The 16,316-nt window shown below is 49.8% G+C and overlaps 4 protein-coding genes across 4 annotated transcripts; 2 read left to right on the top strand and 2 right to left on the bottom strand.

The window, feature by feature from the left end:
- Positions 1 to 354: 354 nt before the first annotated feature.
- J7337_008770 (uncharacterized protein) lies at positions 355 to 2,009 on the bottom strand (the record flags this gene model as incomplete). Its single annotated transcript, XM_044826378.1, has 3 exons — positions 355 to 621; positions 676 to 1,751; positions 1,802 to 2,009. 3 exons carry the CDS (start codon positions 2,007 to 2,009, stop codon positions 355 to 357), a joined length of 1,551 nt encoding a protein of 516 aa, XP_044679295.1.
- A 1,607-nt stretch (positions 2,010 to 3,616) lies between these two features.
- On the bottom strand, positions 3,617 to 4,772 carry J7337_008769 (uncharacterized protein; the record flags this gene model as incomplete). The annotated part of the gene is made up of 2 exons (XM_044826377.1): positions 3,617 to 4,416; positions 4,469 to 4,772. 2 exons carry the CDS (start codon positions 4,770 to 4,772, stop codon positions 3,617 to 3,619), a joined length of 1,104 nt encoding a protein of 367 aa, XP_044679294.1.
- Positions 4,773 to 5,431: 659 nt separating this feature from the next.
- On the top strand, positions 5,432 to 8,403 carry J7337_008768 (uncharacterized protein; the record flags this gene model as incomplete). Its single annotated transcript, XM_044826376.1, has 5 exons — positions 5,432 to 5,507; positions 5,574 to 5,884; positions 5,940 to 7,257; positions 7,308 to 8,120; positions 8,171 to 8,403. The coding sequence occupies 5 exons, from the start codon at positions 5,432 to 5,434 to the stop codon at positions 8,401 to 8,403; spliced, it is 2,751 nt and encodes a 916-aa protein (XP_044679293.1).
- Positions 8,404 to 14,049: 5,646 nt separating this feature from the next.
- J7337_008767 (uncharacterized protein) lies at positions 14,050 to 14,958 on the top strand (the record flags this gene model as incomplete). Its single annotated transcript, XM_044826375.1, has 2 exons — positions 14,050 to 14,090; positions 14,148 to 14,958. The coding sequence occupies 2 exons, from the start codon at positions 14,050 to 14,052 to the stop codon at positions 14,956 to 14,958; spliced, it is 852 nt and encodes a 283-aa protein (XP_044679292.1).
- Between the last annotated feature and the right edge of the window lie 1,358 nt (positions 14,959 to 16,316).

Below are 16,316 nucleotides of genomic sequence, written 5' to 3'. Positions count from 1 at the left end.
CGCGTTGCGCAAGATGTGGCTGTCAGCTGTTGCGGCACCACGAGTAAAGCACGTTGATCCTACACGACGGGTGCACAAAAAGTCTACATCGAGGGAAGAAATTCTCCGAAAGTATCTCCCGATCGTGAAGCCATGATATGCTGTGCTCCCCTTCACTGAACACAGCATACACGCGATGAGGCCCAGTACAGCTGAGGCAATTTCCAAGTCACGCAATTCATGAGTACAAGGTGAGAATGCAAAGATCAAACGCCGCCGTATGCTGTATGCCGCGCATACCCTAAATGCGGTCTATTCAATTACAGTCGTCATGTCCAAGAGATGTCATTAAAATATGTACAACCATATCTCCCACTATAGCAAGTTGACTCCGAGAGCAAAACCGCCAATGACAGCAAACACCCAGCTGAGGGGTGCAGGCTGCCATGCGGCATTGTCATCGTCGTCACCGCCACTACCGGCTCCAGCAGTGATTGTGACGGTTGGTCGACCGCTGAAAGTCTGTGTCGTCACGACGCCTGTGGCACAGTCGCGTTCGAAGTCGGGACATGAAGTGATGGTGTAAGTGGTGGTGTACGCAGAGGTAGGGAACGAGCCGCCTGTGCCAGTAGCAGTAGCCGCCTATCAAGGTTGTCAGTTTAATCACGCAGGTGTACGCGAGGTGTCATGACTTACACGTCCAGTGGCTGTGATATCAGAACTCTTACACTTGCCAGTCTCACTGGGCACAGCGTCAGAGCCAGATCCGACAGCAACAATGTCCTCATCACCACAATTAGCAGCCTGAGCAAGATGGACCTCCTTGTTATCCCAGTCGAAGACGAAGTATCCGGCTCGTAGAACAGAGTCACCAAGAATCTGCTGGTCGCTGGTAGGTACAAGACCAATGTAGCACGTTCCAGGTCCAAGCTCGAGAATAAAGTCGCTGAAGGCAACTTTGATGATCTTGTCACCGAACCCAAAATCAACCGTGCCATCGAGGTCGCGGTTTTCACAGTCGGTCATGTAAAAGCCCTCACCATCGTTCTGAGCATCGAGAGCCTCCAGAATTGGTCGCGCGACCGACATGTGCATGCGGGTGAGAGTCGTTCCAGAGTCGAGCATGACGTTGGAATCAGAGCTCGAGACACGAATGTTCTCTGTATCACCGCTAATAGTGACACCGAGGCTATCCAACTCAACGGCGAGACGGTACTCACCACCCTCACCACGGATGATAGGCCGTGTCTCCAGGTTGCCGATATACTTGCTGCGATCAATACCGCCATAGATCAAAGCACCCTCGGTATCATCCGAGTGTCGCAGATCAAGCGCGAACACCCGGCTGTTGATAAGTCCCTGGTCAGCCATGGAAGTGAGCAATAAGCTATAAGGCTCATCGCCGTCAAAGCCAGCCCGCAGATCAGGCGCAAGACCTAGGATACCCTGTGAGATACCATTGCTCTCGACCAAAACACCAAAAGTCTGATTTCTCAACTTTGAGTCTCCAAATGTCATGAGATCTGTATAGTATCGAATCGTCGCAGATGTATGCGTTGATGAGTCGGACGCGTCGCCATAGTTGAGTGTCTCGCCACCAAAAGGACCGATGGGCGGCGTCTTTGACTTTCGGGGGTCGTATTGTCCAAAGTCAAGACATTGGTTGTATTGAGTAGCGGATTGAGCTTCTTCGCAGTCGGGGTTCACCCAGAGTTCGTTGGAGCCGGTATCAAGAAGGACTGTGACTTTTTGAGGAGGGGTACCGATTTCAACTATAGCATATTAACAACTGTAGTTAGTTATGAAGAACAAAGTGACATACTGTCTGTCGCGTAAAAGAAATCTTTGTTCTCGAGTCGAACGGCGATAGCGTCACCATCTTGACGCTTGTCGTGCTGCTTATTCTTGTTTCGCTCCACCGTACCAACGTGCATCGACAGATAACCTTTACCGGCTTTCGATCTCGGGAAGCTAATGGCGTCAACGCCGCCGAGCAGGGCTGCGGCTGTAGTTATCGTGGTCCACCTCATGATGACTTCTGTGATGTTGTTTGCAAAAGGCTACAACGGTTTCTGACAACGTCCCCAGGGAAGAAGAGAGGCTGCCTCGTCTTTAAACTAACAACTCCAAGGCTCCCCAGTGGCGTTTTCCCTGCCTACCTCACCCCCGGGCTGTGCCTTGGTTGGTGGATGTGCTAGGATCTAAAGGGACGGAATTAGCGGGATGTGCTTGGCTGGTGGTCTCGGCGTTTGCTTAGACGTTGGGTAATACGGTACGGCTGAAGAGTCCTTGACGTAGGGGTTTTGGACCTGCATAATTGGGCTTTGGGGCGTTGTTTTGCGCATAAGAAGGCTCTGTTGTGTAACTTGTTTCTATTCAGAGCATGTCTTATGCTGGTGAGTCTCTTCTCCCTAGCTCACAAGAGACATCTATTATTTGTCTCTGTCTAACAATGGCTTTCTCTACGTTGAATCAGAGTGCCAATTCAAGGCTCGCTAGCCCCCCCCCCCCCATGTCTCACGTTACAGACGTGATCGATTCAGCTTGGCTCATTTATCATGACTCCGCCTCTCTTCCTAGCAACCAGGCTAACCCCAACCAAGCAGATCTTCGGTCATTTCCCAATGAGACTCGCCGTCCTAGCCGTCTTCCTGATCACAAGAAGCACAGCAATCACTGTAGTGTCTTGGCCAGTTGAAGGATGCAGTGTGGCAATAGGGCTAGGCTCTAGCCTTCAGCTTAAAAATCAGAAGAGTAGGCGGCTTGCGCGGCCTTTTGTAGTGGATGATGTCCTTGAAGCTCAATTGGGATTAGGGATCTCTGCCCTTGGCGATTTTGTTCCTTGGCTCTGCGCCTTGTGCCACAGTTGAAAGAACGGCAGCAACGGACATTTGGTAGAATGAGAGAGAGAGGCTTGGGGGAAATACGACATGTTATGTACATGCTTATTCTTTGGTCGCATAAAAGTGAAACGTTAGATGCAAACCAGTGAAGCGATTGGGCACACAATCAAGCATGACCCTGTTGTTTGTGGAAATTAAGCTCACGGATGCTGATTCTTGTGGTTGCAAGAATTAAACGATCGGAAGTTTATCTACAGTAACGTTCGGTTGATCTCCCACCTCATTTCTCAAGCATATCCTAGCCTGCCACTCGATGATCAGAGTTTTTACCCGAATGCACTGGCGCGTGTCTGTTTTACTACTTTATTTGGGCAGATGGCTCTCAGCCCTGGCGTGGAATCCTTGTTCGCGATGCCCATGTAGGGTAGGACATCATGACTTTTCAAGATTACATTGACGATGAGCAAGCCATGTACAACGACGTTTACGCTTAATGGCACGCAAGCCACTTTGCTACGAGTCCCAACGGGCGGCCTCATTGAAACTCAATGTTGCAGCGCGTTCTTGGAACGCAGAAAGGGGCTATGAACAGGCGTGCTGAGGATATTAGCTAACGACTTGATGAAAGTTGGAGACAGAGACATAAGGATGAGAACCCAAGAAAGGTAATCCTCAATGTGTTTAATTTTGATCTATCTAGTCAATCTCAGGGGTTCCAAAACCTTTTTATCTAGCTGGTAATTTACAGGTCGTTATATTTTACAAGTCATGCCATCTATCCAGTCTCATTTTATTTACGCCTTCAAACCTGTGCCAGACACCAACAGTGCAACGCTGCCTAGCTGTCTTCTCACATCCTCCTTGTTAACATCATGGGTATCCTCGACCTCTCCCCACTGTCCAGTCTGCCAGTCAACTTCAAGGCTGGTAGCGACAGCGGCTTCTTCGACACCAAACTTCTTGCCAGGGTTCAAATGACCCCTTGCAACTGACCCCTCGGTCCACTCAACAACGAATCGTGCAGCAGCAATGAGACTCTTGCCAGCCAATGTGGCACGCTCGAGTCCAGCAATCTCGAAAGCATCGAGACCAGTGATCCAGCCTTGAACGATCTCGCGAACTCCAGGTGCCTGTGACTGAGGCAAGATGGAGTGACCGTCTAGGACTGGGTTGATGGTGATGCCTGGCCAAACATGTGTTGTCAGGAAAGACACAATCTCCTCGGCTGTGCGCTTCTGTACATCTCGTAGCGACTCTCCAGCTTCATTCTTGAGATCGTGCGCTCCTGCAGGAGGGTTCCAGCAGAGAATGGAATCGGTATCGAGGTATCGTAATAATGTTGTAGCAATGGCATCTCGGACCTCTGAGATTTCGCCCCCAGGCGTGTTATCAGCCTCGGCGATATCGAGAGCTCGGCATGCAAGACTTGTAAGAGGGATCAAATGATGTCTTGTAGCATCTTGTGCAGAAGTCAAAAGATCCCATTCGAGGGCGAGAGCGGAAGCAAGATCGGGCTTGGTGATGGGAATTCGAACGATCTCCTTTGACACAGGGTGTCTCAACGGTCGAGTATCGAGGAAGACTTGAAGAGCACCTGTATCTCATCAGCATACGCTTTGATGGTGGGGTAAAAGTATTTGTCTTACCGTCAACTTCCTTCACAGAAACATCTTTCCAGAATCGCTTCTTCAAACCACCGCCTCCCTTTCCAGAACTGGCATTTCGAAGCTCTTTAGCATTCTTGAGCATCTCAGCCTGCTTTCTCCGCCTCGCAACTCGCTGATGGACATTTTCGGCGGGTTGGATCGGTGGCTCAGGTGGCGGGCCAGTGCCAACCACTGGAGCGACATTGGCGGCCTTGAGAACGGTCGAGTGAATTGGGCGGACAAAGGCCGGACGCTGGACGAGCCGAGGCGCAATGCGAAGTGGTACTCGTGTCACAGACTTCATCCTGGGCGACAAGTTGGTTCGTGGATTGAGGTTGAGAGAATGAAGCTGGGGATTTAATGCGACCCGGAAAATTGGGTCCGGCTGGAAGTTTAGAGTGGGCGGATGGATTCAGGGTCGACATGATGTCACCTTTTGAAGATGAGAGCTATGGAAAAGGCCTCAGGAACTCTTTTTTGACATATAAATATGATAATCATAATGTATTACACAATTTCTAGTAGTTATTCAAGCTATTAGGAGACGTTAGAGCATCAATATAAGTTTAATTGAGCATCTGAAACGCTGCGGGTACCTGAAGCTGTCGTGCTCCATTCTCCAGCAGCAACCTTGCCTTAGGACGGTGGCCATACCAGTGGGACAATAGGATATGAAAATGCCAAATACATGAGAGATGCAAAGATGAAAGACACGAGAGAAAGCTTAATCACTATAAAAGACCGAAGATTTGGCAATTGACCTTCTACCGTCGACCTCCAAGCTGAAGCCAATGCCAAAGTTGACACGAATCCCGTCCGATAAGGGGCTGATAAGATCACGTGATGCGGCACCACTCATCCCTGAAGCGTAACTGCGACGTGGTGATTCTACCTTAGGAGCGCCTCGACCGCAACCTCAAGTCTCCCTCGACCAAACCTTTTACCTCAACCCAGTTGCCCAGCATGAGTTACGGCAAGAAGGACGAAGACGCCGACCTCGGGCTGGTCAAGGTTGACCGAACTCAAGTCTTCCAAGAAGGTCCGTCTCCCACAATCGCCTTATTCCTATTCTCCCCCCCCACAGTGAAGCTAAATAGTTCAACAGCACGACTCTTCAACAGCTCCCCTATTCAGCCTCGACGATGTCGCATTTTGCTTACCAAGATCGCTCTCCTTCTCTACACAGGAGAGAAGTTCCCCACCAACGAAGCTACAACCCTCTTCTTCGGTATCTCGAAGCTCTTCCAGAACAAGGATGCCAGTCTCCGACAGATGGTCCACCTTGTTATCAAGGAGCTCGCCAACTCAGCTGAGGATATTATTATGGTTACCAGCACGATTATGAAAGATACTGGCGGCAGCACCGACGCTATCTACCGACCCAATGCCATCCGCGCCCTCTGCCGTATTATTGATGTAGGTTGCTTTGCCATAAGATACACCGACACCCCTGGAAGCTGACACTGTAAAGGCCACGACCGTGCAATCGATCGAACGAGTTATGAAGACCGCAATTGTCGATAAGAACCCCTCCGTATCATCTGCCGCCCTCGTTTCCTCATACCACCTCCTTCCCATTGCCAAGGATGTCGTCCGACGATGGCAGAGCGAGACCCAGGAGGCCGCTGCTTCCAGCAAGTCCTCTGGTGGCTTCTCCCTGGGATTCTCCACCTCAAGCAGCCAAGTTCCTATGAACCACTCGACCATGTCGCAATACCACGCTGTCGGACTCCTATATCAGATGCGCATGCACGACCGAATGGCCCTTGTCAAGATGGTTCAGCAATTCGGCGCTCCTGGTGCTCTCAAGAACCCCGCTGCTATCATCATGCTGGTTCGACTTGCTGCACAGCTCGCTGAGGAGGACGCTTCGTTGAGGAAACCCATGATGCAGCTTCTCGATGGCTGGCTGCGACACAAGAGCGAAATGGTCAACTTTGAGGCTGCCAAAGCTATCTGCGACATGCGAGATGTTACTGATGTTGAGGTAGCGCAAGCTGTCCACGTTCTTCAGCTTTTCCTCACCTCTCCCCGCGCTGTTACCAAGTTCGCCGCTCTCCGAATCCTCCACAACTTTGCCAGCTTCAAGCCTACCGCCGTCAACGCCTGCAATCCCGATATCGAGCTTCTCATCTCCAACAGCAACCGATCCATTGCCACTTTCGCCATCACCACGCTCCTTAAGACCGGTAACGAGGCCAGTGTCGACAGGTTAATGAAGCAGATTTCCACCTTCATGTCCGAGATTACCGACGAGTTCAAGATCACAATTGTGGAGGCTATCCGAACCTTGTGCCTCAAGTTTCCCAGCAAGCAAGCTGGTATGCTTACCTTCCTCAGTGGTATACTGCGCGATGAGGGCGGATACGAGTTTAAGAGGGCTGTTGTGGAGAGCATGTTCGATTTGATCAAGTTTGTCCCTGATTCCAAGGAGGATGCGCTCGCCCACCTCTGCGAATTTATTGAGGATTGCGAGTTCACTAAGCTGGCAGTCCGCATTCTTCACCTTATCGGTCTCGAGGGTCCCAAGACCGCTCAGCCTACCAAGTATATCCGATATATTTACAACCGAGTTGTTCTTGAGAACGCCATTGTGCGAGCTGCTGCTGTCACTGCCCTCGCCAAGTTCGGTGTTGGCCAGAAGGACCCTGAGGTTAAGAGCAGTGTCCGTGTCCTCCTCACACGATGCTTGGATGATGTCGATGATGAGGTCCGTGATCGTGCTGCCCTCAACCTGAAGCTCATGAATGAGGAGGATGATGAGATGGCTGCTCGATTTGTCAAGAATGGTGAGCATGAATTAACAGATGACTGTGGATTACTGCTAATGCGCAAACAGAGAACATGTTCTCTCTTCCATACTTCGAGCAGCAGCTTGTCCTCTACGTCACATCAGACGACAAGTCCGCTTTCGATAGTCCTTTCGATATTGCCAAGATTCCTGTGGTTACTCGGGAGCAGGCCGACGCTGAGGACCGATCCAAGAAGCTGATTGCCACTGCCCCTACACTCAAGGCTCCCAAGGTTGGCCCCACCAAGCCTACCGGAGCCGAGGCTGTTGCTTCTGCCTCTGCTCAGGCTCAACGGTATGCCCAGGAGCTGCTCGAGATCCCCGAGATGAAGGAGTTTGGCAGTGTCCTCAAGTCTTCACCTGTTATCGAGCTCACTGAGGCCGAGACTGAGTACGTTGTCAGCCTGGTCAAGCACATCTTCAAGGAGCACATTGTCCTCCAATATGAGATTAAGAACACCTTGCCCGACACTGTCCTTGAGAACGTCTCCGTTGTCGCTACTCCCGCAGACGAGGAGGAGCTCGAGGAGGTCTTCATCATACAGGCTGAGAAACTTGCAACTGATGAGCCCGGCAAGGTCTATGTCGCTTTTAAGAAGGTTGGCGGCGAGGCTTCCCTGCCCATCTCTACCTTCTCCAACGTCCTCAAGTTCACCAGCAAGGAGATCGACCCCTCAACAGGTGAGCCCGAGGATTCCGGCTACGATGATGAGTACGAGGTGGCCGAATTCGACCTTGCTGGCAGTGACTACGTCATTCCCACATTCGCTGGCAACTTCAGCCACATCTGGGAACAGGTTGGTGCTTCTGGAGAGGAGGTCACAGAAACCCTCCAATTGAGCGGTATGGAGAGCATTGCGGGTAAGTCGATTGCTGAGTTCATAGAAGACATGGCATTAACAATTTCACAGACGCTACAGAGCAGCTTACAAAGGCTTTGTCGCTCCAGCCTCTCGAGGGTACTGATGTGCCCGTTAACCAGACCACCCACACTCTCAAGCTTCTCGGCAAGACAGTTGGTGGAGGTCGGGTGGTTGCCAACGTACGGATGGCTTACTCATCAAAAACTGGTGTCACGACAAAGATCACGGTGCGAAGCGAAGAGGAGAATGTGGCTGCGCTAGTCATCGCGTCGGTCGCTTAGAGATGAACAACAGAAGCAAAGCGGGCGTTGAAAGGATCATGATGTATCGAAAGCTTTGTCTCGGTTTTAGACATACCGTACAAGTGTGGCAGTAATGTGATTATTTACGATTCGTTTCCTTGTTCTGGAATCATGATTGTCACTTGGGAGGGTTAGAGGCTCGTAAAAGTGATGGAGATATTTATTGGGTGGTTAGAGGGAAGCGAAGAAGGTATAAGAGCATGTTTTTATCAGAGCATGGTTGTTGGGGCCATGTTTTTTGTTGCAAAAAGACGGAATTTACCTAGTTAAGCCTGAGGCTGTGATATGTGACTTGACTTGAAGTGAGGTACAACAATTACCTACAAGCACAATACGGGACATGCGGCTTGTGTTTAATACCAGATGCTTCCGCATTTTTGGTATGTTGGTGTAGCCTAGGGTGTCTAAGTCTATGTTTGCACATGGTGGTATGGTCTTGATGCTTGTGGTCTTTGTTGGTGACACAGTTTGCTGAGCGAGTGCGTGTTCAAGTCACAGCATTAGACTATATGTCTAGCATATGATTGCGCACTTATGGCAAAGGTACCCGGGTTAGTATACAGGCTCATGTATCTCTTGCTATGTGTTTGTGTAACCTTTTCCATTTTTGGCCGAGTGACGTTGGCAAGGGAAAACGCTGTTGGTACGCTGTTACCCACGTTATGCCAAGTTTTACTTAGGCAACGTCACAGATAGGAAAAGTGATTGGGGACAACGGGCGATTAGTGAGTGTGGTATACTGCGGCTACTGACGTTGATATCGTTGAGATGCCAGTGTTGGCAGAGCAAATGATCAATTGTATGGGTTCGTGCAACATATGGAAGAGGCGAAGAAAGAAGCCTTTTGCCGTTTGGGACATATTTTACATTTGCCAAAATAGTAACAAGCATTTCAGTTTCGTGACGAGTTGGCACCCCTTTCGGAAGAAAACCAGACTCCCACTGACCCCTCTATATGCGGTCCTGAGGTATGTATATCTCATTGCTTCCCACTTCTTCCTTTTCCTTGAGCTGTCATTGCCCCCTGACTTATATACAACATATACGCTTACAATCGGGCAATTCAACCTTCCGTGTTAGTCTATATTTATAACATTGGCACTGTGTATCGCATCTGGCGTTGTGCTGGCGCAGTAGGATCGTTGATTTCGTTACGTATGTCTTAGGAACTGACAATGTCTGCAGGAAACTGCAGACGAGGTTCTCATGTATCACCTGGATATGAGAAGGAAGCGCCTAAATCTATTATAATTGAACACTATGTCTCTTGTCCCTATGCTGAAGCGCCCTGAAGTGTCTTTCGTCTTCGCCGGAGACAATAGGCAATTCAGGTCTCTCACGACTTGGCTCGCGAGGGCTAGCAGTCGGTATGATGCCGTTGAGACAGCTGTGATGATACCAATGATGGAGAGGCATGGAAATGATGTAGTATAGATCTAGTGGGTGAAGAGCGAGCCTCGGGCTGAGTCTACCACCCAGGATACGCACGTGCTTCCCGACCTGGCTGGATCACGTTGACTGGAATATCTTCACTGGAAAGTGAGGCAAGACCTGAGCTTCCATCTCACTGTTTCCTTCTTGTGTCTCTGGGATCCTGCAAGTATATATAAGAAGGGTAAGCTTCCAGCATCCAGCAATCCTACAAAGCAAGTTTGCGCCGGCTAATGTATCAATATACATACACAGGGAGCGCTTGACCAAAGATCCTGCCTGGAGATAAGAGATGTATAGCTATATCGTTTCGTGGTGATGATATCTTCAGTCAGACTCTTTCAAATCGCCTTGAGGTTCAGGAAAACACGCAAGAGACAAAGAAAGCAACATGTTGTTGGCCCATGGACTCAGTTTGGAACCGTCCTGAAGACCAAATTTCCCTTCGAGCCCCTTGCAGCTTTCCAATTAACAAGATATGGCATGCGTCTCCTGGAAGATGCTGGCCACCAGGCGCTGAGTCTTAGGAAGTAAGCCCTGGGAGGAACATACGACAGCCACGACAAAGGACTTTCCCAGTATGTATTGACTTGCCCCCCAAGAAGCATTCCAACCGTGGGGTTGAAGCATGCTGTATCCTTTCCAGAGATGCCGACACGCCGACCTAAAAACTTGATTTGAAGCATTGAACCTGGGACAAGATACTTTCGAGGGATATATAGGCGAGGGGAGTATCAATCTTGACTTGAAAGATCCTCCCACACTATTTGTAGGGAACGAGGAGGGGCATATATAAACCGCGAACTAGAAGACGTTTGCTTAGACTCGAAGTACATGGTATAAGCCCATCATATCTGGTGATCTTACTCACGCAATGTTCTTATAGGAAAATGTACTCGATAACATCACAACCCTCGTCAGAGCAGGAATGCCTCACTTACGACCTTTGCATTCTGCTCCATACGTGGGTCAAACCGTCGATGATATAAGGAAGGCCGACAATAACAAGGTATTCGAGCAGGGAAACCGAATTGGAGATGGCGGCAAGGGTATTCTGGCCAGGGAGAAGCAAAAGGTACGACATAAGTTCGGGTTGTCTGCTCTGCTTTGGGGTTAACATTTGTTCCTCTACTGGATTCAGCAGACAGCCTGACAGTTCCCCGTACACCGCTGGTAGAAGGGAATCCCATACTGTCAAGAGGCAGAAATTCATTAGGAGCAAATGCTTCCACCAAAGAGGCAGGGATGAATCAGATCTGGCCCGCCAAGGAGAAGCAAGGACTCACCTAGCTGGTAGTGTACATCCTGTCACGGTAAAGGGCACTCAGGAAAAGACTCCCCATAGCTTGCCGTGACCTCTCAGTATTAGGAAGATTGGAAGCTCGCATGCGTGTTGATTCAGAAGCCAATAAGTATACGGCTAGCGGAAAGTCTTCAGCTCTCGGTTCAGAACAGACTCTATTCGCTTGTTCGTCCAGGGCCGCTATGGCGGCAGTGGAGTGCTTCATCGCTGGCCGACATGACGCTTAGAGCAACTGGTGTGATGTTACCAAGAACATGTCGGGGAACCTTTCGAATACCGGCAGCAAGCTTGTCTAATCATAGCCAAAGCTAAGGTCTGCCTGCCCGAGTCTCCGTTGGTCTGGCACAAATTTTGGTACTTGAGAGAAACCTTGTCAACACATCCCCCAATCTTCCAGATTGCCTGGGTATAAGAATGTGATCGACAAGAAGATGTTTTCAAGATCCCCGTGCCGCAATAAGATGGTGGGTGTAGTCCAATGGAAGCAAGTTCACATGGCTTTCGAGACTCAGGGGTAAGGGGAGCTCGTAGTGAATCCGTCAAAAAGAACGGGACAAACCGCCGATCTACATTCGAACCAAATTGGTGATGCCACAGCAGTTAATTGAGATGAAATTGGAGTTGAAATATGCTGGGCTCTCGGTGGTGGGTTTGGAAGGACGCAAACGAAGTTAAGAAGGGACGGTCTTCCGATGGCATTCTTCTCTTGGATCCATGGAGCGGTTCGGCCGTATGGGGCAAAGGTTGGGAGTAACTATGTCTTCTGTCTTGAACTTGGGGTGAGCTTCTAAGGGTGGTTTCTTGGAAGTCTGCGAAGACATATTAGTGGCGGGGACTTCGAGGGACATCGGGGATCGTCGACCTTGATCATAGGGAGGAGTATGCCAATGATGGCTACTTAAACAGCGCGGGTCAGCGGTATTGCAACTGAAATAGTAGAATGATAGGAACTTAATGGTATCCTGGCCTCCTATTGGGATGAGGAGAGTACATCTCAAGCCTGCTGGCTTCTTCAACCACCTAGTACTCCCGACAATGAGAAAGGTATTCACTTGGGTAGTTTTACTGTTTTGAGAGTGCCTGCAAGAGTAAGACTGAATAGTGAAAGCCCCTGATGGAGTAGTTACGTCTATACAGGAGAGTGCATGTCTCGGATTAAGAGTGCCCAACCCCTGAGCCTCTTTAACTTCGAGGCTATCTGCTGTTGTCGTTAAACTGTCAAAACAATAGGTTTGTTCCAATAGCGGTAGTCCTGTGGGAATGCAACAGTCTCCAGCGGCGGCCGAGCGTACCGAACTAGGCCAGCCCCTGAGAGTGTCATGACAGAGCTGGAGCGCCGCTGCGGTTCTAAAAAAGCTCACATGATGGGCTTCTCTTCCACTGGGAGCGGTAAGGAGGCAATTTATTGACCTCCAAGGTCCAAGTGATTGTCTGGCTAACTCAGGGGCCCTCCGCGGCAACACGGTGCTTCGAACTCGTCTCCTGGGGCGCACTCCTCAACCTTACAACCAATTGCTTCCCGAGGAGGGTGCTTCAAGGTCCATAAGAGTTGGGATAGCTGATGGTGAGGAAGGTACACTTCTTTGCGGTTGTCGTATTAGTCAAGAAGCCATCCCGGCGAGTTGCATACTTGTTGAAGCAGGGCTGCTGAAGGGTCCTGTAGCGCGCTCTTGTCAGCAAGGTAGGTTACCAAAGGAACAAATAACGTGTCAAGCAAAGGCCCCTGAGAGACCCAAGTATATGGGAAGGTGGTGACGATGCTCATCTTGCAAAGTATGCTAGGTTGGTCTGGAATACAGCGGTTTTCGAGAAAGCGCCTCTAGACTTTGAAGCACCTTGAGGCCTTCCGGAGCCATAAAGGGCACTGCGAAAGGAATGGGAGTTACGGCGAGCTGCAGCATCCGAACTGCCGTCTTGGTAAGGTCTGATGTCTCCCGGTGGCTCAAGACTAGCAAAGAGCTCCAGGGGGCCAAGTGTCGAACCGTTACTAAGGAGTTCTACTGCTATGATGTTGCGTTTGGGGAAACAGTGTGATCGATACTCGACCTAGAAGCGCGCTACGCACCGAAAACACGTCGAGGACTTGCGGTGGTCAGTTACTGCGTACAAGTTGTAGATACCAGAGTGAAAAGTCAGTCAGGGGTTGGAGTATAAATGCATACGAGGTGTTCATGGTCATGACCCTGGTGAGGAGAGTGATAATAAGCATAATTAGAAGGGCGAGACGCGTGTAACGCTTGTCGGATGTCAGAGTTGTCAGCGTCACTCGAAGGCAACGATGCACAGCCGAGTCATGGATAGGCCTGCTTTATCCCCCTCCAACGCAGATGCGAAGGGATGATAATGAAAGGTCAAGACGAGCATCAAGAAGCGACGACAAGCTGTGGAAGAAGATTGGGAGATAGGGTGGTAAGATATGCTGGACTGTCTGGAGAGGGATAATAGCAGGGAGCGCACATACATATTCCTGTGAGGGCATGGGGCCTGTAGACAAGCACTCAGTGCTCATGCAGGATGATTTTAGAGGACCAGATACCTGAATTGCAGGAGAGTAGCGTATGAGCGTCTGGTTTAGGAGGCCAATGACGTTTTGTTAGTGTGGTGTGCCTTGTAAAATAGGTCACCAGGGCACCGATGCCTTTTTCGTCACACGTCAAACCGCACTACCTACTGTATATCAAAACATTTCTCTCGCGTTCGAGCTTCTTCTCCTCTCTCCTCTTTTCACCTTCAAAACATTCCTCGACTTCCGCTCGAAGTCAACCTCTTCACGTTACTGCAACAACAAACAAAAGCGTGAGTGGCCTTTTCACTTCTTCTTATTCTTTGTTTCTTTTCGCGTGTGCTGAAGTTAACTTAGGTCACTGCCTCCACCCCAAGGCATAGCAACCATGCAGGAACCTGGACCTGCGGAGCGACTGACTGGCGAGGGGTAAGTTGACACTTCTACCAACTTACGCCAACAAGTACTGACGAGAGATATCCATAGCGCCAAGGTTGCCATCTACTTTGGTGCCATGCAGGGGGGCGAGATGGGCCCTACTGTCGAGTACGTCCACGCCGAGGCGATTCTTCACACGTGCCCTGAATTCGTCCAGAGAGTCACTAAATGGGGTATCATTTCTCTCCCATTCGCTCCCAATGAGACCATCGACGCCATGATCCGTTTCTTCTACACTGGTAAAGTCCCTTTCCATGAGGTACACAAGTTCACTCTCCGCCCGGACCTCGAAAGTGCCTATGATCTTGCCATCCACATCTATTCACAGGCGGTATACAGCGAAATCACCAAGATGAAGGACCAGGCAACTGAATACATGAAAAGCCTGTTTCAATACATCGAGCCCGCCTACATGCTGGCCTACACCCACAGCGTTCTTGAACCGCTGTACCCCGAGCTCAACTTTAAGTGGGTTGCAGTCCAAGCGGGTCTCGCCAGCAACTACGAAGTCAATGGCAAACTCATGGAGACCGTTGATGCTGAGCGTGATGAGGATATCAAGCGTTTCAAGGAATCTGTCGCCCGACGTGAGCGTGCTTGGACCAAGATCAACAAAGAGGGCGAGGAGGAGGGGGAGTCCGTTGGAGACACCGAGGCCAACGAAGCAACCGAAGTTGGAAACGAAGTTGCTGTCGAAAGCGAAAGTGAAGGCACCGACGCTGGAGAGGCTGAGAGTGAGGCCGACGCTGGGACAGACGATGAGTCCTATGACAGCAACGGAAAGCTCAAGATCATTGGAGCTGACGGTCTGATCAACCTCGACCTGGCCAACTACCCGCCCGGTGTTCACCGCTGGTAAGCCGCAATGGTCTCTAACGACGGATACTTTTTGGAACGATGGATTACGGAAATGTAACGACGAACATGATGAGCCGATGGACATCTAATGATGGTTGCAACAGAACTGACTGACATATGGGGATGAAGTTTGTCAGTATATGAATGATCACGAGGGGTTTTGGGAAGGAGTCTTACCCATGTAATATTAGCTGAGAGTATCCCCCAGAATACAGTCCATCTATGACCTTATATGCCTTGACCACGTTAATGTTTTGTTCGTGAGAATGCCGAAAGAAGGTGAAGTAGCGGATGGTCCTAGGCTCCAACTGCCGGGATTTCTTCCCATCGCGACCATGCACCAGAGCTACTATAGGGCCGCTGAAAGCTTTGATCTTTGCTTTGTTTTACATTCACAGAAGACTACGGAGATCTTGCAACCATCTAAGGAGATTCACTAGTCACAACATATTGATCCACTGTGGCACTTCTTTCCCAGGATGATTGTAACACACAAAGGGAGTTCAGACATCGTGAGGATGAAGTGACTTGTAACTCCTCGATTCCGAGAGGATGATACATTTGAAGGCAAATATGCCTACTGTAAATATGTCTCTATCGACTGGAGGCTTTCTTTAACGTTCTTGCGAGATGAAAGCTTCGGTCCCGCTCCTTGTCGAGTGCATGACTGGAGCCTCAGGTACCAACCAACACTGAAACCATGGATGCCGGAGGAAAGACTCCAGCCACAACAACCGGTCTAAACTGATCTACTGATTGAAAGAACACAAGAACGAAACAGTATTGTAACATAATTGTGCATTCTACGGCGTCAGCTACATAATAGCACGGCAGCAAACCTCTCACTTCACACGGCTATTCACCAAGGTTAGATGTTTGTGAATCCATGACCCGGTCCTCGAGTAAACTTACTACCCTAGGTAGTCACCTCAACAACTACAAGCCGGAGCAAATGAAGTGATTGCTTGGGAATGCTGCACGTGATTGCCGTTTTCTTGGATTTGAACGATAAGTCAGGGGCAATCACAGGGTACAAGGGTTTGCCCAAACAGCCAGCGATGACAGTTACTACAGATCTCTTGGAGCTACGGCTATTGTTTCACTGACTCCACGACATGAACGGTGCGCCCATAAATCAAGCTCAGTAACTAGATAAGGCTGCGTGCTACGGTGGTTGGTTGTCACTTGGTTGACACTGTATGATGCAGTCTGGGGCGTGAGGCGCTGGAATTGAGTGCCCGATCAAACGGCTCAAACGCGCTGAAGATATGTTATAAGAGCAATTGGTAACTTGCAAAACAATATAAGACAAGAGTCTCCGATACGCATGAAGAATGGTTGAGTACCTAGTCAAAGCGT

Source organism: Fusarium musae, chromosome 6 (assembly GCF_019915245.1).
Source record: "Fusarium musae strain F31 chromosome 6, whole genome shotgun sequence".
Lineage (NCBI taxonomy): Eukaryota > Fungi > Ascomycota > Sordariomycetes > Hypocreales > Nectriaceae > Fusarium > Fusarium musae.
Note: the sequence above shows the minus strand (reverse complement) of the source record. Positions and strands in the feature narration are given on the sequence as shown.